The 24,062-nt window shown below is 44.8% G+C and overlaps 2 protein-coding genes across 3 annotated transcripts in view; one reads left to right on the forward strand and one right to left on the reverse strand.

Moving 5' to 3' along the window:
* syngr1a (synaptogyrin 1a) overlaps positions 1–3,157 on the reverse strand; it is a 35,598-nt gene extending 32,441 nt beyond the window's left edge. Inside the window, exon 1 of one of the 2 annotated variants that reach the window (XM_085404957.1) lies at positions 1,913–3,157. The gene's annotated coding sequence lies outside the window, so the exon portion shown is untranslated. The remainder of the gene's footprint in view (positions 1–1,912) is intronic. The other variant, XM_085404956.1, reaches the window with a different exon arrangement.
* A 6,731-nt stretch (positions 3,158–9,888) lies between these two features.
* The window catches only part of crhr1 (corticotropin releasing hormone receptor 1), a 36,105-nt gene continuing 21,931 nt past the window's right edge, over positions 9,889–24,062 (forward strand). Inside the window, exons 1-5 of the mRNA XM_085404964.1 lie at positions 9,889–10,088; positions 17,121–17,211; positions 17,292–17,342; positions 17,612–17,731; positions 22,025–22,107. Of these exons, the coding sequence (XP_085261090.1) occupies positions 10,065–10,088; positions 17,121–17,211; positions 17,292–17,342; positions 17,612–17,731; positions 22,025–22,107 (369 nt within the window). The 5' untranslated portion in view covers positions 9,889–10,064. The remainder of the gene's footprint in view (positions 10,089–17,120; positions 17,212–17,291; positions 17,343–17,611; positions 17,732–22,024; positions 22,108–24,062) is intronic.

The raw sequence follows: 24,062 nt of genomic DNA on the forward strand, positions 1-24,062 counted from the left end.
ACAACTGTAGCTTGCCTCCACCAGTGTGTGAATGTGAGAGTGAATGAATAGTGGCATTGTAAAGCGCTTTGAGGTTCTCGAAAAGCGCTATATAAATGCAATCCATTATTATTATTATTATTATTATTAACCCCAAGTTAAGCGCGCGCACGAGGATACATAAAGCCCTGATTAGTGGAGCACAGATTAAGCGAGTCACCATGGAGACGGAGGGAAAGAAGGCGCGGTCATTGTATTTTACAGCGCTTGAGGCCGAAATTCTGATGGCAGCATATGCTGATAACATGCAAATTCCGCGGAAAAAAAGTAACACAGGCTCAGCTGCAAAAGAAAGAGAGCATGCATGGCAAAACATAGCCGACAGAGTCAATGCGTGAGTGTTAATTTAAACATTGATCTAGGGATTTCCACCCATTTAACACGTTATTTTATTATATTTTATTTTTTATTTCATACATTTTATTTTGTGATGTGATGTGAGCGCAGGTGCAACCCAACAGGCCCCAAACGTTCCTGGCAGCAAGTAAAAATGAAATATAAAAATATAGTCCAAACAGGTAAGGTGTAATTGTATTATGAGCCATAGTGCTTGGTCTGTTTGTCCCATGTAAATCAATTGCAGTTAGAGGCTACATTAATTTCCCCTCTGTAAGCACTTATTGAAATTATCTGAGCACATTACAAGTACATATTTGCTTACTCTGTATGCTCAAATGTGACCCCGTTATAGCCAACAGAAAAAAAAGCGGAGGCCTGAAAAACAGGTGGGGGTCCTCCACCACCACCACTCACAGAGGCTGAGCAGTTGGCTTCCACATTTGTGATAATGTTGGCAGCATCACATATGATCTTCACAGTGCAGAGAACACAAATTAGCATCCATTACTATAATGAAATAATTTGTTAGTTTGAAATGCTACAGGGAACTATGTACCTGCACATTAATGCTGTGGAAAGACTTCCTGTTCACATAGTCTCCTTCATTTACTGAAGGAGCAATGATTAGAATGTGAGTGCCATCTATACAGCCAATCACGCCTGGGAACCGTGAGAATAAATGTACAATTTAAGTAGTAGTTCAAATATCACCACATCATGAATTAAATTTCGTTCATCCTGATACCTGCAATTTTGTGGCATCCCTCTTTGATAAATCTTGTGGGTCTATGACCGGGGAACACCACAGACGAGTACAGGAGACGTTTCAGTGCAACTGTAACATTCCTGACTGCCCGACAGACGGTAGCCTTGGAAACGTGCTCAGCATCACCAATATTATACAGAAAGCTCCCGTTTGCAAAAAACCGAAGTGCGATACAAATAATATGTACAGAACTGAGAGGATGTCCGTGATGTGTCACATGAGCAATATATGGCCTGAGGATGTTATCCAAATAAATTATAGATTGTGCTGAGAAACGGTAACGTTCACACAGGAAATCATCAGGAAATGATAAAATGTCCAAACGCGCTCTGATCACTCTCTCCCGGCGGAGAGCTCTGCGGAGAATTTGGGCTTCAACATCTACTGGCTCTTCAAGGAAGGAGCACGCCATGTCTGACACTTCCTACAGTCAGGTTTCTGACAAAGAGGCGGAGAACGTCAGGGTTAGTTGAAGTAAACCTGCTAGGGGGCAGGTTAGCTTCACGGAGTGTGTCGTCATAGTGACTCACTCAGAATTAATCGCTGTGTGAAACCGAAAACCCAGAGTTTTCGTTAACTCAGGGTATACTTACTCAGAGTTTGCACTAAACCGGCTTCCTGAAATAGGGCCCTGTGGACCTGCCGGGCAGGGCAGGGACTCCACAGCCAGAGAAACCCCGATCAAAGAACAGACATAGCCATCGCCAGAAAAACAAAGAGCGGGGGAGCTTTCTTGGTTTCACCTGGACACCACCGGCCCTCGCTCACCTTTTCCGTCTCTTGGGGGTGGGAATCCCGAAGGTTGTGCACTCAGATAAGGAGGAAGAAGTTTTTTTGCAGCTGTCCCAGCCGCTCCCGACTGAAATGTTTAACAGTGAATCCCGATCATAACCACCAAACAAATCAGCTGACTGCGAGCGGTCCCAGGTCTCAGGCTTCCATCTCCTCTGGGGTCCGTTCTTCGTACCTCGCTTACTACATCCAAGATCAAATCATCGCGCTAACTTTGAGCTCGCTATTCCGGTTCTTCGAACATACCTGTTGTTGACGATTAGTACAGCTGGATGAAGTAATGTGAGATCACTGGGTGGCTTAACAGGGGCTACGCATCGATAGTAGAAACATTGATCGGCAACCCTCTGATTGGTCGGCGAAAATGTCGAAGGAGCGCGCTCGGTATTTTTCGGCAGCAGAGCAAGAACTCTTGATTGAGGGATTTCAGGAGTTTCAGAGTGTAATTAAAACGCAAGGGAACACTGCAAAGGCTGCAAAAGCAAGGAGAGAGGGCTGGCAGGAAGTTGCTGACAAATTAAACTCGTAAGTAATTTAATAATAACAATAATAATGGAGTGGATTTATATAGCGCTTTTCAAGGCACCCAAAGCGCTTTACAATGCCACTATTCATTCACTCTCACATTCACACACTGGTGGAGGCAGCTACGGTTGTAGCCACAGCTGCCCTGGGGCAGACTGACAGAAGCGAGGCTGCCATATCGCGCCATCGGCCCCTCTGGCCAACACCAGTAGGCGGTAGGGTAAATCTATTATATTATATTACATTATATCATATTATATTACATTATATCATATTATATTATATTACATTATATCCTCTTTCACATTAGAGCCACAACAGGACCCACTAGAACATGGGAACAAGTAAAAGTGAAATATAAGAATATGCTACAGAATGGTAATATTTATCACTTATATTGCTTTTAGTCTCTTGGAAAGAGACCCTGAAATAATCTGTTTGTTTATAACAGCAACCAAGAAAAGGGCAGAGCAAACAAAGACAGGTGGTGGTCCTGCACCCCCTCGTCAACAAGTTGGTTAAGTAAATAATACCCTCACGGGAATATCGATATCTCTCTATGAGCACACTGTCGCGCTGAGCTAAAGGATCCTGTCTGTCCCGCAATATACGCTGAATTCTGAAAACTCTCCTTATCAATCTTGCACCTTCCACAATGGGTGGCTCGCGTAAACGGACAGGACATGGCTGCGACAGACTTCCCAAATCCACCTTCGCTTTTATAGCCGTGGTCTCTCATCTTGATTACACAAAGTAATTTACTATTACTACTCTGAAATATGAATTACATCTGAAATAATCAAATACATGGAATAGAATGATTAATAGTACATTTCACTTTTTTAAGGAAATGACCTGTATGTATCTGTATGAAATCAATAAAAGAATCAAATACTGCATTAACTTCAGTTACATTGATAATATGTATTTATGGTAAAACAGTGGTAAAATATCGCTGTTGCTTTCGTATACATGAAGCGGACATACCTGCGTGGCCGCGATCTAATCCTGTTTACATAAAGTAAGCCTGCTCCCGACCAGGTTTACGCTTACGGATCTGTTGCTATGACAGCAAGTCCCGGATGAGCTTCGGAGAACCGAACGATCCAAGATCACGCGAAAACGTCAACAATCAAATCCAGCCGACTTACTTAGCGAGGTACGAAGAACAGACCCCTGCTGATGGAGACACACTGATGGTTACCTGCTGTAGCTCAGTATCCGTCCAACAGAGGGCAGCAGAGGCACTTCGCCAGCCTTCAGTTGGTGTTGAAGCAGCAGGAGAGAAACCATCTGCTCTTCTGATCAATAATCAATCACACACTGTGTCTGTGTGTGTGTGTGTGTGTGTGTGTGTGTGTGTGTGTGTGTACTCATGAAGGCCCTTCCTGCCACAGATGCCGTCTGACTGGTTGTCACAATGATTTTGTTTATTTGCGCATTAAATAGAAAAAACACAAATTAACAGTAAACATAAGGATGAAAGCCTCTAATAATAATAATAATAGCAATAATAATAAGAACAAGACCTGGAAAAGGAGTCCAGAACGACAGAGAGGAGATCTGTTTACAGAAGGATAAAAACGGGATCTTTGTTAGTTCCATATCTTAGATGATGAGTCTTAACATCGATTTTGGCTTTAGCCATGAGCTAAACTGTTGCAGTGAGACGACCTTCGATTGCTAAACAGAGGAAGTGTGACACGATGGGAGCTGGGAGATTCATAATTCAGTATTACTCAATAATATTCCTTTTTTGAAACACGCTCTGAGGCAATGTTTAACCATGAATGTGTCAGAAACCATCAAAGAAAGAAGCCTGAAGCTTTCACTGGTCGTTCTCACCCTCAGAATGAATCATTTGGGACACACACATCCAAATATGTCCTAAATCTGAGCAGTGACAATATCTAAGTGGTAACAGTGACGGACCAAAGCACTCTGGAACTTTTAACTCTCACACTTGTTCGAGTAAACGCGGCAAAAACACAAATGTAACCCAACAGAAATGTGGAGCTGTAATTATTCCTGACAAAATCATTTTGTTAATATGAGCACATCTTTGTATTTCCATCACCTGAGTCAGACTGCCTTAAGCTGTCAAACTTTTATGGACCATAAAACATTTCAGCCAATAAGAAGGAATGAGCCAATAACGTCCATGAACACTGACACAATCATCTATATTTTTGAGTTTGTCTCCTGTTAACGTCGCCGTGCTGTGAGAGACTTTTGGACCTTCGTCATCGCAGCTTCAGTCACGGGGCTGTTAGCTGCTGACGAGCTGCAGCCCAGCTGAATCCAGCTCGTACGTCTTAGCAGGTGGAAGTCTGAGGTCAACATATCTTTGCTGTCATGCTGCTCTGCATTCTGTTACCTGGGACGCATGCACAGGTGACACGCATGCAATCTGCATGGATGTGTCCATGAAATAGGCGTGGCCTCCACATGGAGCCGAAGAGCTCACGCCTGTGGTCCATCGCCTCATCCCTCGCCTCCTCCTGCGTCCTTCATCAGATCCATCAGTGATGACGTCACACACGTGTGAACGTCCTGCTGGCCGAGCCCGCTGTAAGCAGTGCCGACAGCGAGAAGACGAGGAGGAAGAGGCACGTCAGAGTAATGGGACAGATTCATGAAGCTAACATTAATCTGACAGAGAGACTGTGTGTTCCCTGCAGCTGAAATGCAGACTTATCACTGCAGAACCAGCACAACCCGACTGTGTGTGTGTGTATTGTATCCTTATTAAAGCTTATTAAATCAGCCCACATCCTCTCAAAGCACACACACACACACAGATACACACACTCACACAGGAGGGTGGGTGATGCCTCAGTGTGCTTTGGATCAGTTTACCCAGAATGCACTGGAACATGAGTGTGGTTTTAAGGGGGGGGGGCAGTACGGGGAAGGAAACCCCAACAATCCACTGAGCAGCGCTTGGTGGCAGCAGGAAAAGGCCTCCAGCAGATCCAGGATCAGGGAGGAGCAGCCCTCTGCACAGGTCAGCTGGAGGTCAACCTTACCTGAGCTCAGGTGTGGTGGCTCAGCAGGTGTTTCATGTGTCCCTGGTCGGCCAAATGAACAATGAAGTTTTGTTTCCCGAGACGATCCAAACACATTGCCTGCTGTCCCAGCAGCGCTCCGTTTACTCATCAGCAGTGACTCACCGGCTCAGTCTATTTACTGTGCGCCGGCTGGGTTTATTTCCTAACTCTGACAGGTATTTCTTTAGTGACTCAGCTCTGTCCGAGCCTCCGGCTGTGTTTTCTTGCTGCACAGAGAGCCACAGCAGACTCACGGAGATGACAGGTGAGCCTCTGCCTCACAGTTACAGCAGGCCCTGCTGACAGGATGTTCAGCTGAAAGTGCGGCAGCGACCTCTTTCAGCTGTAATGACTTCTGACAACCGATCTGCTTGTTAGCTCGAGGCTAATCTCTGAGCTGACTGAGCTGCTCGTTAAGATTAATAAACAGTGAGGGTGGGTGTTATTTTCTGCAGGTGAGCATAATCAGAGGTGACACTTGAGTAGAAAAAGAGCAGAACTCACCAGCAGCAGGAAGAAGAGTCAGAGGACCTACAAAATAAAACCCTAACATCACAGCAGCTCTGCAGCCCATGCAGATTTAGAAGCAACATGAGCTGCTGATTGGTCAGTTCTCCAGCTTCCTTCTGTAGACATTGGAGCAGGGCGATATGACCAAAAATATTTATCACGATATGCATTTGAAAATTTGAAATAACGATATAACTGACGATATAACTGACACGAGACAAAATACTTTACAACTCCACAACTTTATTAGTGCAAAAACATCATTGTATTTTCACTTAAACAAGCAGCTGTTTTTTTATGTGCATTAAAGTTATATAGAAATGTAACAGTGCAAATGCAAATTCTTTGCTGACAGTTTAACCAAAAGCCATTTCCAGTAGAAACTGGCCGACATATCCTCAGCATAACCATGTATAATATCCACAAAACTTAAAAAGAGGTTATACACACACAATACAGTAATATTATGTTGAAGCACAGTACGTCTGTGAAGGTTCTCAGTCATCCAAGTCATCGTAGTCAAAGGAGCTTGCAAAGAAATCCACTGTCAGGGGATACAGAGCAGACTTCATTCTGCAGAGAGCACAAAATCACCTTTAAAGTGAAAGGATAAGACAGGTCCATTTCACTATAGATGTCCTCCAGATCAAGCTCAGCCAGACTCTGCAGGAACTGGAAACCCGTCTACCCTCTCCAATCTTAGAAGAGGTTTACAAGTTTGTGGACAAGGCTCAGCGGGCCCAACACTCTAAAGGAAAAGAAAGACAACGCAGGAAATTTCACATCTTGCTTTCAAAGACACACACTCCTCATTCTGAACCTACACAACCCAGAGAAGAAAACACACCTGAAGACAGTCAGCAGAAATGGGTTAAGAACTTTTCAGACCAGAACCTCACTGAACCTGAAAAGAGAGAGTTAGCCAAAGGACTCAATTTTGCCATTTCTCCACAACAGTTGCCCATAGTGGACCTCATCACAGCCACAGAATCTGCCATACGGATTAATAAATTATCACAGACAGAAGCAGAGCAAATCAGGATGGAAGTCTCAGCCTCCAGTGCCAAAGTCCCTCCATCCAACCTCACAATACAGGAAAAGAAGGCCGTCGCTTCCCTGAGCAAAGACCACAACATCACTGTTTTACCAGCTGATAAGGGAAGATGCACCGTGGTCCTAAACACTACAGATTACCATACAAAGATCACTACTCTCCTCAGTGACAACAATACCTACGAAGCCTTAAAGCGAGACCCCACAAGCAGCTACAAAAAGAAAGTTATAGCTTGCCTTCAAGACTTAGAAAAGGACAAAATCATTGACCGCCTTATATATCACAGCTTTACCCAGGGGATGCCATACCCTGCATCTATGGACTTCCTAAAATCCACAAGGAAGCTGTCCCACTCAGACCCATAGTCAGTAGCATAAACTCAGCCACTTATAACATTGCTAAACACCTTGCTACCATCCTTGCACCTCTCGTGGGGAACACCCCACACCACATCAAGAACTCCACCGACTTCACCGACAAGGTCCAGAAACTTACCCTGGATCCAGATGAAACCATGGTGTCCTTTGATGTAGTCTCTCTCTTCACTTGCATACCCACCACGGAGGCCGTGGAGACTGTCAGAAAACGACTACAAGAAGACAGCTCCTTGGAGGACAGGACCAACTTCAACCCCGATCAGATCTGCACACTATTAGATCTCTGCCTCACCACACATATTTAAATACAACGAAGGCTTTTACTGACAAAAACATGGCTGTGCCATGGGCTCCCCCGTGTCACCTATTGTAGCCAACCTTTACATGGAGGAAGTGGAAAGGAAGGCGCTTGGCTCTTTCAAAGGAAGAGTACCCAGCCACTGGTACAGATATGTGGACGACACCTGGGTCAAAATCAAGACACAAGAAGTGGAATCCTTCACTGCGCACATTAACGCTGTGGATAAAAACATCAAGTTCACCAGGGAAGACACAAAGGACGACTGTTTGCCTTTCCTGGACTGCGCCGTGCACATTGAAGAGAACGGCAACCTCAACATCGAAGTTTACCGGAAGCCCACACACACGGACCAGTACCTCCTGTTTGACTCCCATCACCCTCTGGAACACAAACTTGGAGTAATTAGGACCCTACACCACCGGGCACAACATGTTCCCTCTAAGCCTGAAGGGAAAAAGAAGGAACACACACATGTAAAGGAAGCACTCAAAACGTGCGGCTATCCTAAATGGGCGTTCTTAAAGTCAGCAAAGAGGCACAGAAAAGAAGACCAGACACCAGCGAGGGAGGATAAGAAGGACAGACGCAACAACATTGTCATCCCCTATGTAGCCGGTGTATCAGAGGAACTCAGGAGAGTTTTCTCCAAGCATGACATCCCGGTGTATTTCAGACCCAGCAACACGCTCAGACACAAACTGGTTCACCCGAAAGACAAAACTCCAAAACACAGACTTAACAATGTGGTGTATGCTGTACAGTGCAGCGAGGAATGCTCAGACCTCTACATTGGAGAGACCAAACAGCCACTTCACAAGCGCATGGCACAACACAGAAGAGCCACCTCCACAGGACAAGACTCAGCAGTCCATCTGCATCTAAAGGTCAAAGGTCACTCTTTCGAGGATGCCAATGTTCACATTTTGGACAGAGAGGACAGATGGTTTGACAGAGGAGTGAAAGAAGCATCTATGTCCACTGTGAGCGACCATCTTTGAACAGAGGCGGGGCTTACGACACCAACTCTCTGCCATCTATAATCCAGTTTTGAGATCCCTCCCCAGACGCCTTAACGCCCACTCACATCCTGGGCCATCTGACCTCAGGAAATCACATGATAGGGTGGGGCCAGGTTTCACAATGAGCTCATTTAAAATGTCTCACTTTTAATAAATAATTATCTGAATCTTACAACAAACGTATTCATCTGATGTAAAATGTATAGAAATCCATTATTGTACATAGTAATTTTTTTTAGGGTCCCATCATAATTTCGTCAGAAGTAGCTAATTACTGTATATGATGCCAGTATTTCCCACATTTTCTAGATTCTGCACCAGTGCTGTGTGTAAAATGCCATCAAAAAGTCAATTGAGTTTTATTCTTTCTCACCTGTCTTTCTGTCTCCTTTCACTTTTTAAAGGTTGCCATGTGAGAAAAAATATTTTGCCCTGCCATGCTGTTTATTGATGTGGCAAATGAATGGTTTATGAAAATATATCTAAATCTGTCATCAGTAATCAGTAATGACCATGTCTCACCTCTTCTCTGTCTTAATTTCAGGTTTTCACCATGTGTTGTAGATAGTTCAGGAGGTTAACTCGACCAAGCAGTCTGCTTCCAGGTACTGTTTAGAATACCAGAATAGGGAGGATGGTGTAGGTTTAAGTTTATTAGACTGATACATATATACCAACAACACAGTGTACATCACTGTGACAACAGCGTTTGTTTTCATTCAAAGGCTTTATGGTTTTTCCTATAATACCTGGTGGGCCGGTCTCTGTCAAAATGCCCGGGCCGATTTTTTTGTCCCAGTCCAGCCGTGATCGGCACTCGGCCGCCAGCTCACCACGATCAGCTCAGAGAGAAGCGATCGATCAATAATCCATCACAATGAAAAGGTTTCATCCGGTTTCAGTTGTTTTCTATATCACACACACCTGACAAAACACACACACACAGACCCACTGGTGGTTGTTCTCTTTGATTAATCGATTTTTGATCTCTATGTTTGATGGTTTCTTAACCGCCCCCCCCATCTCTCCCTCTCGCACTATCCTCTGATTGGCTGGAGCTCTACAGCAGCCTCCTTACTGCCAGCACGCGCTCCTCAGTCGGTCAGTGTGGATGAGAGCACCTTGGAGCGGACCGGGACAGAGCCGTGCTAACCCGGACTCCTGGCCCGGCTCGGCTCGGACTGACATGTTCTGGGATCTAAACCGGACCGGAGCGCGCGGGGCACCAATGTGAGCTGCAGGAAGGCGCATGCCAGAGCGCGCGCGTCCGAGTAGATGAATGAGTGACGGAGATGGACCGGAAACTACTGAGTCAGGTAGGGGGCCGTGTGCGTGTGCACAGTTCCGTGCTGCGCGTGCACCCTCTCAACTTTAAAGTGTGTGCCAAAGTCAGCGACTCTTATTGTGAACGAACGGCCATAATTCAGAGGGGTTTCAAAATAAAGGTTTCCCCCATTAACGATATTTGTTTTTTTAATTAATTGTGGCTTTCATTTTGAAATTCTGACTATAATTTAGTAGCAGGATATCTTTGGAGCATGCTCAGTGTTAATTCACTGCCTGCAGGAGGTGAGCTGATCCTCCTCACAGCTGTCCAGCTGGAAACATCTGGAAAGTTGGGTGACATCAGATTTACTGATGTCTTTTTGTTTTCATCAAGTTTGAAGTTTTTTTTCCTAAACTCAGAACAAAGTTTATTGAAAGGAGGAATAATCTTTGTCGTGTCTCACACTTGTGTGATGCAAAGGTCAGAAGTAGGTTAAGTCTATGCACCTCCCAAACCCAGCAGCACACATGCGTTTCTGTCTGAGAAACACTGTGACGCTGCTGCAGGAAGTGATGTCAATGATCTGACATCAAGAGCGCAAAGCACTCTGATAGATGAACGCTCCATGTTGTGACTGAAGCTTCTGTGAAACACTGGAATGTGCAGCTCTACTCAAACTTTGGATGAAAACCAAACAGCAATTCAGGTTCCTGATGGGCGGGAACCAGCTGCGTCTGAAAGCGGATCAAACCGCGGCCCAGAGATGAGCCTCAGCGTCACGTCCTCACAGACCGAGTCAGATATTAGGAGTACTCTCACTGGTTGTTGCTTTAGTCAGTCTCATCTTTAATTATGTTGTTTTTGCTCCGCCCACTTCCTCGCTGATTTTCCTTCATATTTAAGAATCAACTTAAACATTTCCAACGATCAGGAGCTTTATTTATGTTTTCAATTTAATAAAACTACAATAATTCAGATAGAGCCAGAACAGTATGCATTTAAATAAAGAACACACAACCACACACACACAACTGAGAGTTGTAAGGACTCTGTGTATAGATGGAGGTGTGGCTTCTCTTCAGTGTACAGCCAGCTGTTTTTGTGTGTGTGACACAGTGTGTGTGTGAGTGTGTGTGTGTGTGTGTGTGTGTGAGAGAGAGAGAGTGTGTATATGAGTGTGTGTGTGACACACACTGTGACACACACACTCACACTGTGTGTCACAGTGTGAGTGTGTGTGTCACAGTGTGTGTGTGTTTGTGTCACAGTGTGAGTGTGTGTGTGTATGTGTGTGTGTGTTTGTGTCACAGTGTGTGTGTGTTCAAAGCAGCAGTAATGACAGTGAAGAGAGAGAGGATGTAGTGAGGGGGCGAGCGTCATGCATCACCTCCTGTCTCCATCTGTGTGCTCCGTCCATCATGCTCCACGCTGAAGGCGGAGGTCAAAGGTCAGATATCAGGTGACAACATGAAAAGTATAGGAAGTAGTTCCAGGCCACAAAGCTGATTTTCTGTCAACCACTGGCGAATGAAGGGTTAAACTTCCCACAGCTGCACTGTGATTGGTCGGCAGCCTGCTCCTTCACAATAAAAGCCTCCTGCTGTGTGTCCACAGTGAAATTTGAAGCTGTGACAGGAGGAGGTGGGCTGGAGGTGATAATCATCACTCCTCCACAGGGACATGAAGGAGGAGAGCGCCGATTAAAGGAGCAGTCTGCTGCTTAATGATGATGAAGGACGCTGAAGCTCTAAGTGGTTAAAGCTCCGTGTGTGTGAACCGTTATCATCACAAAGTCATCATCGGGCCCTCAGCTCAGCTCAGACGGCCGATCCTCAGGCATAGCAGGGAGGAAAACCAGCAGTGACACACAGCAGGACGTTCCAGGGAAAATGTTGTGAGCCCAGATGTGAGGCCGTCCTGTGTAAGAGCTCGGCTCTGTGTGACATTCAGATTCGAAGATGCTGAACTCTGAAATAAACAGATTAACTCACAGCTGGCTACAATGGCGGTCAGACGAGGGGGTCAGGTCTTTGAGCCTAGTGGCTGGCGCCATGCTGTGGGTGCATGTCAGCCTGACATGATTGCTGGGTTTTTCACATTTGTCAGCATTTCCATGTTCTCCATGGAGGAGGTTCAAGTACTGGCAGAGCAAACTGAGACGGCAAGGTGCATGCTGGGAGTCGTGTGACGCAGAGCGAGAGACCAGTGTCATTGTGCATTATTGTGCATTACTGTGGTCTGTTAGTGTGTGCTGGTGTGGTCCAGGTTGCTTTATTTACACCTGCAGTTAAATTTGTTTTACAGAGAAATGATGGCGTTTGTCGTCACAAAACACACCTATGTGAACCTGACACACACATGTTTGGTCATCAGACACGATGAGTCTAATACAACAGTTCTTATTAAGTTGAGTGAGAGGAACAAAGCTGTTTCTATAACGCCTCATCCTGCATCTTGAAAATCAGCCCACAGAGGATGTAGCCATTATTAAGAAGTGATAAAGCCATCCTCTGTACCTGAATCTATATTTCTTAAGGCTGAAGGAAGTGAGTTACAGAGCCGAGGAGCAGGGCGACTGAAAGCTCTTTGCCCCATAGTGGTAAGGCAAGCAGAAGGAACAACAAGATGAGTGGCGGATGAAGATCTGAGAGAGCGGGAAACTGTGGTGCTATGAAGAAGATCACAGAGATAAGGAGGGGCAAGGTTATGGATGGACTTAAATGTGAGAACTAAGATTTTAAAGTTTATCCTAGTTTCTATGGGCAACCAGTGAAGCTGTTGAAGAATTTGGGAGATATGGTCTCTTAAGAGAGTATGAGTTATGACGGAATTTTGAAGAAGTTGAAGTTTATGGAGGGACTTATTGGGGAGACCAAATAAGAGTTGGAATAATCGATCCGGGAAGCAATAAGACTATGGACAAGGATGGCAGCAACATGGGAGTAAGGAAAGGACGGAGTCGGTTAATGTTACGTAAGTGAAATTCATACCGGGCTATGTAAATGTGAGGCTGAAATGAAAGCGTACTGTCGAGTATGACACCCAAATTCTTTACCTGCGGGGAAGGAAGGATGGGGGGATTTTCTATATTAATGGAGAAACTGTGAGATTTGGTTAAGGTAGAGGCCGTGCCAACGAGTAGGACTTCTATTTTACTACTGTTAAGTTTAAGAAAATTGGAGGAGAACCAAGATCTCCATAAGACAGTTCAAGAGGGAGGAAGGTGGGAGGGATGAATTAGGTTTGGAGGAAATGTAGAGCTGGGTATCATCAGCATAACAATGAGAATTGACATTATATTTTCGGAATATATGACCAAGTGTGTTAGTGTGGTGTGTTGGTGTGTTGATGTGCTAGTGTGTTGGTGAGTTAGTGTGTTGGTGAGTTAGTGTGTTGGTGTGTGGGTGTGGCGTGTTGGTGTATTAGTTTGTTAGTGTGTTGGTGTGTTAGTGTGTTGGTGTGGTGTGTTAGTGTGTTGGTGTGTTGGTGTGTTAGTGTGTTTGTGCGGTGTGTTAGTGTGTTAGTATGGTGGTGTATTGTTTGTTAGTGTGCTGGTGTGTTAGTGTGTTAGTGTGTTGATGTGCTAGTGTGTTGGTGAGTTAGTGTGTTGGTGAGTTAGTGTGTTGGTGTATTAGTTTGTTAGTGTGTTGATGTGCTAGTGTGTTGGTGAGTTAGTGTGTTGGTGAGTTAGTGTGTTGGTGTGTGGGTGTGGCGTGTTGGTGTATTAGTTTGTTAGTGTGTTGGTGTGTTAGTGTGTTGGTGTGGTGTGTTAGTGTGTTGGTGTGTTGGTGTGTTAGTGTGTTTGTGCGGTGTGTTAGTGTGTTAGTATGGTGGTGTATTGTTTGTTAGTGTGCTGGTGTGTTAGTGTGTTAGTGTGTTGATGTGCTAGTGTGTTGGTGAGTTAGTGTGTTGGTGAGTTAGTGTGTTGGTGTATTAGTTTGTTAGTGTGTTGATGTGCTAGTGTGTTGGTGAGTTAGTGTGTTGGTGTGTTAGTGTGTTAGTGTGTGGGTGTGGCGTGTTGGTGTATTAGTTTGTTAGTGTGTTGGTGTGTTAGTGTGTTGGTGTGGTGTGTTAGTGTGTTGGTGTGTTAGTGTGGTTTGTTAGTTTGTCTGTGTGTTACTGTGTTGGTGTGTTAGTGTGTTGGTGCGGTGTGTTGGTGCGGTGTGTTAGTGTGTTGGTGTGTTGGTGTGGTGAGTTAGTGTGTCTGTATTTTGGTGTGTTGGTGTGTTAGTGTGTTGGTGTGTTAGTGTGTTGTGTTGGTGTGTTAGTGTGTTTGGTGTGTTGGTGTGGTGAGTTAGTGTGTCTGTGTGTTAGTGTGTTAGTGTCCAGCCCTCTTCTGGCGTCGGGATTCCAAACCAGTTCAGACCATTTAAACTGATTCTAGGAGCGTGGCTCAGTTTTTTCAAAATAAAAGTCTTTCAGGTCAATAGCACAGTGCTGTGTGCGTGGCAGCCTCGGATTGTTCAGCCTCTGCTTTGTTGAGGCTCAGACCTGCAGCAGGAAGTGCTTCCACTGGCTTTTGTTTAAAGGTTGTGCTGTTGTGTGAGTGGGTGGCAGCTTTCCTTTGTGTTTGCCGAGCTCATTACGATCCTCTGATTCTTTTTATGCTGCTCAGTCACGAGGCTCCGTGTCCTCCACACATAATTCATGTCAGAGTGCAGAGAGCGGGATCAAGACTCCAATCAAAGGAGTTTGATCAGACTCACACTCGGCAGAGGAAGCTCGTTACAGACTCATTATTGTCCTGAATGAGTCTCATTTACAGCGGCTTCATTTCTTCTGAAAACTCTGACATCTGTTTGATTTTAATCTGTTTTTGTGGCTCATCATTGATCAGTGAGGAGCTGCTATGTTGCCTTCACTGCCTTCTGTTCCTCTGAGCCTCCACAGTTTCAAGTCTCTCAGCTGTTGGCCAGTCTGCTGCTGTCTGTTGTGGACTGACGGAGCTTTGATGTATTTCAGGTTTCAGGTTTTGCAGTAAATTCTGTAAAATTAGAAATATCCTCAGAGTGACGCTGAAAAACTAGTTCATGCATTCTTCCAGGCTGGATGACTGTAATTCATTATTATCAGGAAGTCCTAAAAACTCCCTGAAAATCCTTCAGTGAATCCAAAATGCTGCAGCAAGAGTCCTGACAGGGACTAGAAAGAGAGAGCAGATTTCTCCTGTATTGGCTTCCCTTCACTGGCTTCCTGTTAAATCCAGAATGGAACTTAAAATTTCCTGAAACTCTGAAGTTGTGCCAGTCATAGGGAAGAGCACCGATCCTGCTCCACATCCAGAGGAGCTAGCTAAGGTGGTTCAGGATCCTGAGGAGCTGCAGGTCTGATCAAGTTTCTGGTGAATGATGAATTCAAGTGTGCAGGTTAGACAAGACACAGAGGCTCCATATCAGGAGACATATGGACCAGCAGCACCTCTCAACCAATCAGATCGCACACACACAGTGCACCCCTGTGTGTGTGTGTTCCAACTGATCCGATTTGCGGTGTCGCTTGGGCTGGACGAGGCTCCGGAGGCAGAGCGGGCTCAGATAACGAGGATGGTTTCTGCAGCAGCTGCAGGACGCTGACGTAACTCCTCCCACTGAGCTGCTGAACGCGCTGCCAAGATCCAAACATTCATGGCAAGAAGACGGAGAGTGTGCTGCACTCAGCTAGCGATCTAATTTTAGCTCAGAGACACAACAGTAGATCTCTGCGGCCGACACATTTACTGTGTGTGTACGTGTGTGTGCATGTGTTTGTGGGTATACCTGTTTAGGTTGCTCTGTTGGGACCTAAACTTGAATGTTACCATTCTTGTGGGGACCAACTGCCTGTCCTCAGAGTTTGCAGACATGTTTGAATCTCAAATGTGGTTTTCGTGTCAGGGTTACAGTTAGGCTGAGGGTTAGGGTAAGCATAGATGTCCTTACTAAGATATCAAAACGAGAATGTGTGTGTGTGAGACACACTGCCAGCTGAATATCAAACTGTGAAGTCATGCTGTGTGAATCATGGCGACATTAGTGAGGAATTAACAGAAGACTCCACCTTTTCGCAGACTGAGCAGCTGATTGATGATCAATCACTGAGCTGATTGATCAGTGATCACTGGAGCTGTAGAGGCAGAGATGAGCGACAGGCAGGTGAGAGCTGAATATTTGCTCAGACTGAACGCCCTCTGAGGAAACACCATCTGATCTCACACTCAGATATGAAGGAGTCGGCACATGCATTATTACTGCTGTCCAAACAAACAGAGCACCTCAGAGAAGGTCCTGAGACAGAACATGACCCAGCACATAGCTCCGATGAGAGAGCCACCTTGGTACCAATGTAGCAGGTCCACTGATTTAAACAGGCCTCGCCAATCGCAGTGCATTCTGGGTAGTTGCTGTCATGTTATTGTTCATCCAGAACCAAAACAAAGATGGACACCAACAGGAAATAAGAGGAAAACTCATGTGAATGATCAGCAGTTGATCAGATTCAGAGAGAAACAGCGAGGCGGTCCGATGTTCAGCCCGTCTGTGGTGTTTGTGGGCGTGGGCGAGTCACGGCTCTGTGATACACGTTTCTGCATCTCTGACTCTGCAGACAAACACTTTAGTTTCACTAAACTGTGAATCTGAAAAATGAAAGTCATTCATTGAAGCAGGCTTATGTCTCTTATTTTGGTGCAGTCTTCATTACTTCACTTCCTGTTCTGGTGCTGAAGGTGATCTGCCTCCTTCTTCCAGCTGATACCCAGCCACTTGTCATTGGATGGCTGACCTCAGCTGGTTGTTGCTGTGACCAATCACAGCTCAGCGACCTGACTCGCTGCTGTAATGGACGTCCGCTCCAGGCGTGCATTGCAGCAGCGTTGCATTCCTCCTCTGTGTTCCATTATCGCCGTAGAGGCGATGCAGTGCATTCTGGGACTGCAGCTGCATCATTAACAGGAGGATCCTGAGCTCCGTATCATATAAATGAGACATTATTAGTCAGTTAGAACAAAAACACAGAAAACACGCTGACGAACACTGCGCCGCTCAGCTGGATCATCGCCGACCGCTGGTCATGTGATCGATCTGAACCGAAACTCTGCTTTCAGGTGGTCTTCGTGTGCGTGGCGCTGAGCGGGCCAGTCTCCCCGGCTGAGTTAACCTGCGAAACTTTGATCCTGCTGTCGACCAACTTCACAGGTAACTTCCTGTTTGGGATTTCCTTTGACGTGCTCAGTGAAACCGGAGCGCCAACACCTTCTCTGTGTTCTGCCTCTCAGCAAGGACCTTAGTCCTGCTCAACCAGACATTTACCGTCAGCAACTCCTCAGGTCTGTATCACACACTCACCTTTGACTTTTGACAAGCATCAGCACCAGGATCACCATGAGGTACTCTGCTTTTCGCCATGGCTGTACTCTCAAGGTGTACCTGTGCAGTACTGTTTAAGACTCCAACAGGAAAATTAAGAGGTGCTTCCTGTTTGAGTCATTCTCTAACTTTCATTGTAGACTTCAATAATATTTACCAAAGGTGAGTCTCATGAAGTAAAGTTCCCTACAGGTCCTTCTGCCTCTCACCTATCGCTCTCTCTTTGCAGGTGTGTACTGTGACCTGTCGGTGGATGGGATAGGAACCTGTTGGCCTCGGAGTGCAGCAGGTGAGCTGGTCTCCAGACCGTGTCCTGAGCAGTTCAACGGGATCCACTACAACACCACCAGTAAGTGCCACCTGCTCAGATGTAGAGACTATCATGCTAACACGTTCACAGACAGTTTCTGATGTGTGAATGTGACGACAGCTACACACTTTCTCTCAGACACAGGCAGAGTTTTTTCTCTCATAAATTTAGATTTTTGTTTATTTTTTTACCTTTAGGGGCAACGACGAGCTGTTGACCATTCTCTCCTAGAGGGGGCATGTTTTTCACAGTATATACTCTGTCTCCATTGTCTTCAACTGATCTTTATCCACAGCCAATCAGAGGCTGCCAATTAAGTGTCAGCCAATCACAGTTTCACACTCTGTGTTCTCAGTGACGTCCAACACCCACTCCGTACCAGGAGGAGCTGACTTCTTCTGTGCCAACTGTCTTCATTATATCCACTGTGTGTGTGGGTGGCATAAATGTCCTGTTTAATTAAAGGTTTAGGTTGCCAATCGAACTTAATAGCATGAGTCATCTGTGTGTGTGTGTGTGTGTGTGTGTGTGTGTGTGTGAGAGAGAGAGAGAGACCAGCTGGAGCTCATGTTTCACTGGACCTTCATAATTTCTTCACACACAGAAAAAATCTTGCCTCTGATGTAATTTGGCATCTGATCGGGTAACATGTTAATAAAGCGTCTGTCTGTGGGCACTGATGTATTGATCTGATCAGACTGATGTAAATCAAACACAGCGTGCACTGATGAGGTGGGTGATCAGGGGCGTAAGGCCCTGATGACAGCTCAGTAGTTGCCATGGTTACACTGGAGTCGAGTTGGGTTGTGTTGTCTTCAGATTCTGATCAGTTCTCTCTAATAATGATTGATTGAGATATCGATGGATGATGAGGTCCAGTTCTGTTTGTGAGCTGTGAGTCTGAGGACCCAGAACCAGATCCAGAACCTGAGCTGGTTTATCGATGTCAGGGAGCAGACATGTCAGAGGGAATAACTGTGGATGAAATGCTGTTCCTAATTTAAATAAATTCAGATCAAACTGAGGTTATTGTACTTGGCCCTGAAAATCTTAGAAATATGGTATCTAAGCAGATTCTTACTCTGGATGGCATTACCTCGGCCTCCAGTGACGCTGTGAGGAACCTTGGAGTCATTTTTGACCAGGACATGTCCTTCAACGCACATATTAAACAAATATGTAAGACTGCGTTCTTCCATTTGTGCAACATCTCTAAAGTTAGAAATATCCTGTCTCAGAGTGACGCTGAAAAACTAGTTCATGCATTTATTACTTCCAGGCTGGACGACTGTAATTCATTATTATCAGGAAGTCCTAAAAACTCCCTGAAAAGTCTTCAGTTAATCCAAAATGCTGCAGCAAGAGTCCTGACAGGGACTAGAAAGAGAGAGCAGATTTCTCCTGTATTGGCTTCCTGTTAAATCCAGAATTCAAAATCCTGCTCCTCACATACAAGGTCTTAAATAATCAGGCCCCATCTTATCTTAATGACCTTGTAGGACCATATCGCCTCTGTCAGTGCGCCCCAGGGTGGCTGTGGCTACAGTGTAGCTTGACATCACCAGTGTGTGAATGTGTGTGTGAATGGGTGAATGCGTAAAGCGCTTTGGAGTCCTTAGGGACTAGTAAAGCGCTATACAAATACAGGCCATTTACCATTTTATATCACCGTATTAGAGCACTGCTGGTTTACTTGTCTAACTAGGGTATTTCACTAGCTGAGACCACATCCTCATTTAGATCTGACAACAGATGCTGAAGAATTGTGAACTGATGCTGCAGTTTGGGGAAGGCCTCATAATGGACTGACAGCAGCTACTCGGCGGATCCCCAAAGAAGGAAACCCCCTAAAAGTAGTAATGAAGTGCCTTGAGGCAACAGAATTGAACTGAATTGAACTTTACAAAGGTCTTGGAGATTCTTGCAAATATACAATTGGTAGGTTTGTAATGACCGGCCAATTACAAGCCTACCCATGGTCAGAGATTCCTTTGCTAGAAGCGGGTGTTGCTGCACTGATGCAGAAGGAATGGCCAGAGAAAAGATTAGGAGAAACTCCAGACAATGAGAGAACTTGATGAAAGTGTGAAAGAAACCAGGATCTGGTAGAAACGTGGATAAACACAATGATAAACAGTTTTTGAAGGTGAGGTGTGCTGGAATTTTCTAAGGTTGAGGTAATTGGTCAGCGGACCATGGGGGCTTAGACATGAGCTGATTTTGAAGAGAACCACCTTCTGCCATAATAACCACCAATGCAGATAGATGAAGGAGCAACATCTGTTTAGAGCTGAATGTGGTCAGGGTGGGACAACTGATCATCAAAACGAAAGTGATGCCATTCCTGTGAGCGAGACGTTGCCAGAGCGATTATGGCAAGGACTGATGGTTTAGATGCCGCAAGTGGTAGCAATTATGCACAGAGCAAAGTTTAGGTGTCCAACAGGAAGAGCAGCAGTCCTTTAGCACAAGAGGGAACAAGGAGAACGTTTTGAAGGACGAGATTGATACAATTAATGTGACATTAATACTTCTCTGAACAAAGAAGCCTGGAACTAAATGTTGTCAAGGGTTACGCCAAAAAAAACCTCCTGTTTCTCTTCTGACAATGGAACGCCAAGTTCAGTGAAAATTGACTTCAGGGTGGATACCTCAAGAGCTGGAGAGGTGATATGACCAGGAAATCGTTGAGAAGATGGACCAGATATGGAACTTTATGGTTGTTAGAGACATTCCAAAGTAAGTCTCCAAATGTTGATTCTGTTCATCTGGACGTAGCGTTTTGTGGGAGAAACGTTTCATCACTCATCCAGGTGACTTCTTCAGTCTCAGCTGACTGCAGGTTTCAATCTTATAAACAGTACGTTTGCATAATGACTGAAACCAGCCCACTCAAGGAACAATGGGCTGGGAGGTCAGTTCCAGGATCTAAATCAAGGATATTTACATCGCGGAAAACTAAACAACCAAACAGAAGAGCCACCTCGTCAGGCCAGGGCCCTGCAGTCTACGCTGGTTTGAGGGCAGAGTCAAGGAGGCCATTTACATGAAATGGGAAAGACCATCTCTGAATCGAGGAGGGGGCCCAAGGGTACATCTGTCACGATCGTACAATGCTGTGATTGCAGCCATTCTCCACCTCTCTGTGAATGGGTTAGCAGCAACTTTCCTCTGGTTCACCTGATGCTCCACCTCACGAGGCACGTGATCAATAGTGGGACAGGACAAGGACAAGTCCCAATAGGGCTTAATATCTGGGTCTCTCCACTGGCTGGTACTAGAACTGAAGAAGTTTCTCGGATGAAATGTCTCCAAGAAACTTAAAGAGGTCCAGACGCTTTTCTTTCCGAGCTCCTTACACCGTCTCACTGCATTCAATCATTACTTATTATTAACCTTTTCATGCATGAATTATAACAACCTCAATCAGGTTTTTTGTTCATCTTTAGGCATGAAAAAAAGATGAAAAAAAGATTTTTCAACTTCATTTTTTATTAAACACAATATTTACATTACTGCAAAGCAGAATACCAGGAACCTAAGGCTGGAGGGTTGTCTGCTCACTCATCCAGGTAAGGAATCCCAAAAGTTAATTCTGTTCGTCTGGGAGAAACTTTTCATCATCATCAGGTGGCTTCTCCAGTCTCAGGTGAACAGAAGCAACCTTTTGGGACTAAGTAGGGTTAATTCAAAAATTACTATTACTTCTATTACTAATTGGTTTTGTCTCGTGGGAGTGTCTTTATTTCCACAGTATTAACTCCAGTTTTCGGGCCCTGTTACATACATTTCAGGGTAATATTACTCAACTGTTAACATATTTGCTACTTCTATAGCACATTTGATTACAACAGCAACGATGACCAAAGTGCTGTACAAAAATGCAAAAATGCAAAACAACTAGTACCAAATAACTTTGGTACTAGTACTAATTTGATAGTAAATTACAAAATACCACAGTATTACGTTCTTGTTTAGCCCTCGTTAGCCTGCTATTACCACTTTATTACGAGCTGTAATGGAAAAAAGAAAACTTTATTCAGCTGTAAAGTCATAAACAAAGTCATCATTTGTTTGACATCAGGACGTGTTGTTTTAGTTAAGCGCTTCATAAGAGAGCAGCTGGATTCTGTGGTTCACATCTGTCAGAAAACTGTTTAACTCGACTGAAGGCTTCACGGCTCAGGTCATTACTTGGACAGGCTGACAGAAAAAACAGACTTTGTGAGCACGGGTGGGATCAGCTTTTTTAACCTGTAGCTCTGTGACTCGCGTGTCATGTGACTCGTATTTTACCTGTACTGACAGTAACGCGTTGATGTTTGTGTTCAGATCGGGTCTACAGAGAGTGTCAGGTGAACGGCAGCTGGGCGGCTCGAGGAAACTACAGCCAGTGCACCGAGATCATCGTCCTGGTGAGAAGCACCAACGCCAATCACTGATCAATATGCTCTGACCGTGTTTCTATTACTGATGAGCTCGTAAACCCGAACAGAGCCTTAACTAACACGATGTTTGGTAGTAATGCACAAGTCCTTTTAAAGGAGGAAATCATGATCAGTGTGTGGCAGTTTAAAAGGAGTTAGTGCAGGTTTCACTCGTATGTTTGTTATTGGGCCCAAAATGAGGGTAACGATGTGACATCACTAAAGCTCCGCCCACCCTCTGTCATTACTCTGACAGACCAAGGACGACTACGTCCCCAGATGATACATGGGACAGGAAAACACTTTCAGTGTGTGTGTGTCTTTGTGTGTGTTCACACGTCTGCTGGGTGATAATGGTCTTCTCTGATATTCTCATCAATATTGGATTTAGATTCACTCTGAGTGTTGTCTGATGACATCAGAATGCTCATACCACCCGCCCGTCTGTCTGTCTGCCTCAGGCTTATATACTGGTGTCATCAGAGCATGACACACATACCTACACACACACACACACACACACACACACACACACACACACACACACACACACACATATATGTTGGGTCTGTGTTTCCACATGCCCCGCTAGTTTAGAGACTTATTCCTCATGAAGAACGGAAAACAAGACAACATCTTCAACCGGCTTTTTACCCGCTAACAAGGGAAGTTTGGTCAGAACCAGCTCCTCACCTGTCTCTAGCCCAAATCCTTCAAAGAGTAGCTTCCCTCGCAGCTATTTATTCCCATGATAGTTACAGTACACAATACAACACAACACAAGTACCTCCCACCGTAAAACCCCCCAATGGTTACAAAGACAAGGCACTGTGTGTGTGTGTGTGTGCACGTGTATGCATGTGCAAGAATGTGTGTGTGTGTGTGTGTGTGTGTGTGTGTGTGTGTGTGTGTGTGTGTGTGTGTGTGTGTGTCTGTGTGCGTGACTTCCTGATCACAACATCCTTGGTCATAAAGGGGGTAATCTCCCCCACACCCAATATATGGTTCAATTCCTGTATTGGTTCTAGGGCTGCCACGATTAGCTTAACTAGTCACGATTACGTCGACTATCAAAATCGTCGACGACTAATTTAATAGTCGATGCGTCGTTTAAAGCTTTGTAAGAACACAAAAGACGCAGGAATAAGTAGTAGGATTTAAGAGTGTAATAACGGACTGAAACAGAAGATGGCAGCACTGCATGTACAAGGATGCCAGCTGCCGTTAAACCCCGAAGAAGAAGAAGAAGCTGTGTCCCAGAATTCATAGCGCGGCCCAGCTCAGTTTCCAAAAATGGCAGGAGCTAGTTAAGTGTGCCTATGCGAAGGCACACTTATTACTATTGCTCGGATTTATTAAGTGTGCCTATGCGAAGGCACACTTATTACTATTGCTCGGATTTATTATTGTGTGGATGCTTTAAGCATCCACACTATTGAGTTCCTCTTGGGACTTCCGTACACTTTTTGGCACTTAACTACTTCCACAATTTTCAGCCGATTTTCACCGTTCAAATTTTAAAATATTCTGCTATTTCTGCTAATTCCTGCTATGTCTTTTGGTATTTTTCACTATTATACTTTTTAAAATATTAAGCTTAATTTGTCCCATTGAAATGAATGGGAAACTTCTGCAATTCTGCTAAAATTTGCTTGTTTCTGAAACTTAACTACTTCCTCATATTTTCACGTAGAACAACCATTCAAACTTTAAAATGTTCTCAAATTATTGGGCTATTCAGGTATGATTCAGCTTTTTCAAATCTTTTACCGTTTTACCTTTATGCCTCTTAAAGTTTTCAGTTGCAAAATTGTGATTTTTCACAAAATACATGCGTTGTTATGGTTGCTATGCACTTGGCTTCCAGTCTGCCACTGAAGGTTTTGCAGTCTTCTCTTCATGTCCGAACAACTTCTTGCTACTTGCTCAATCTTCACTCAACT

The sequence above is a fragment of the Rhamphochromis longiceps genome, linkage group LG4, assembly GCF_057381845.1.
Source record: "Rhamphochromis longiceps isolate RC_006_pf linkage group LG4, R_longiceps_female_GT1.1, whole genome shotgun sequence".
Taxonomy (NCBI): domain Eukaryota; kingdom Metazoa; phylum Chordata; class Actinopteri; order Cichliformes; family Cichlidae; genus Rhamphochromis; species Rhamphochromis longiceps.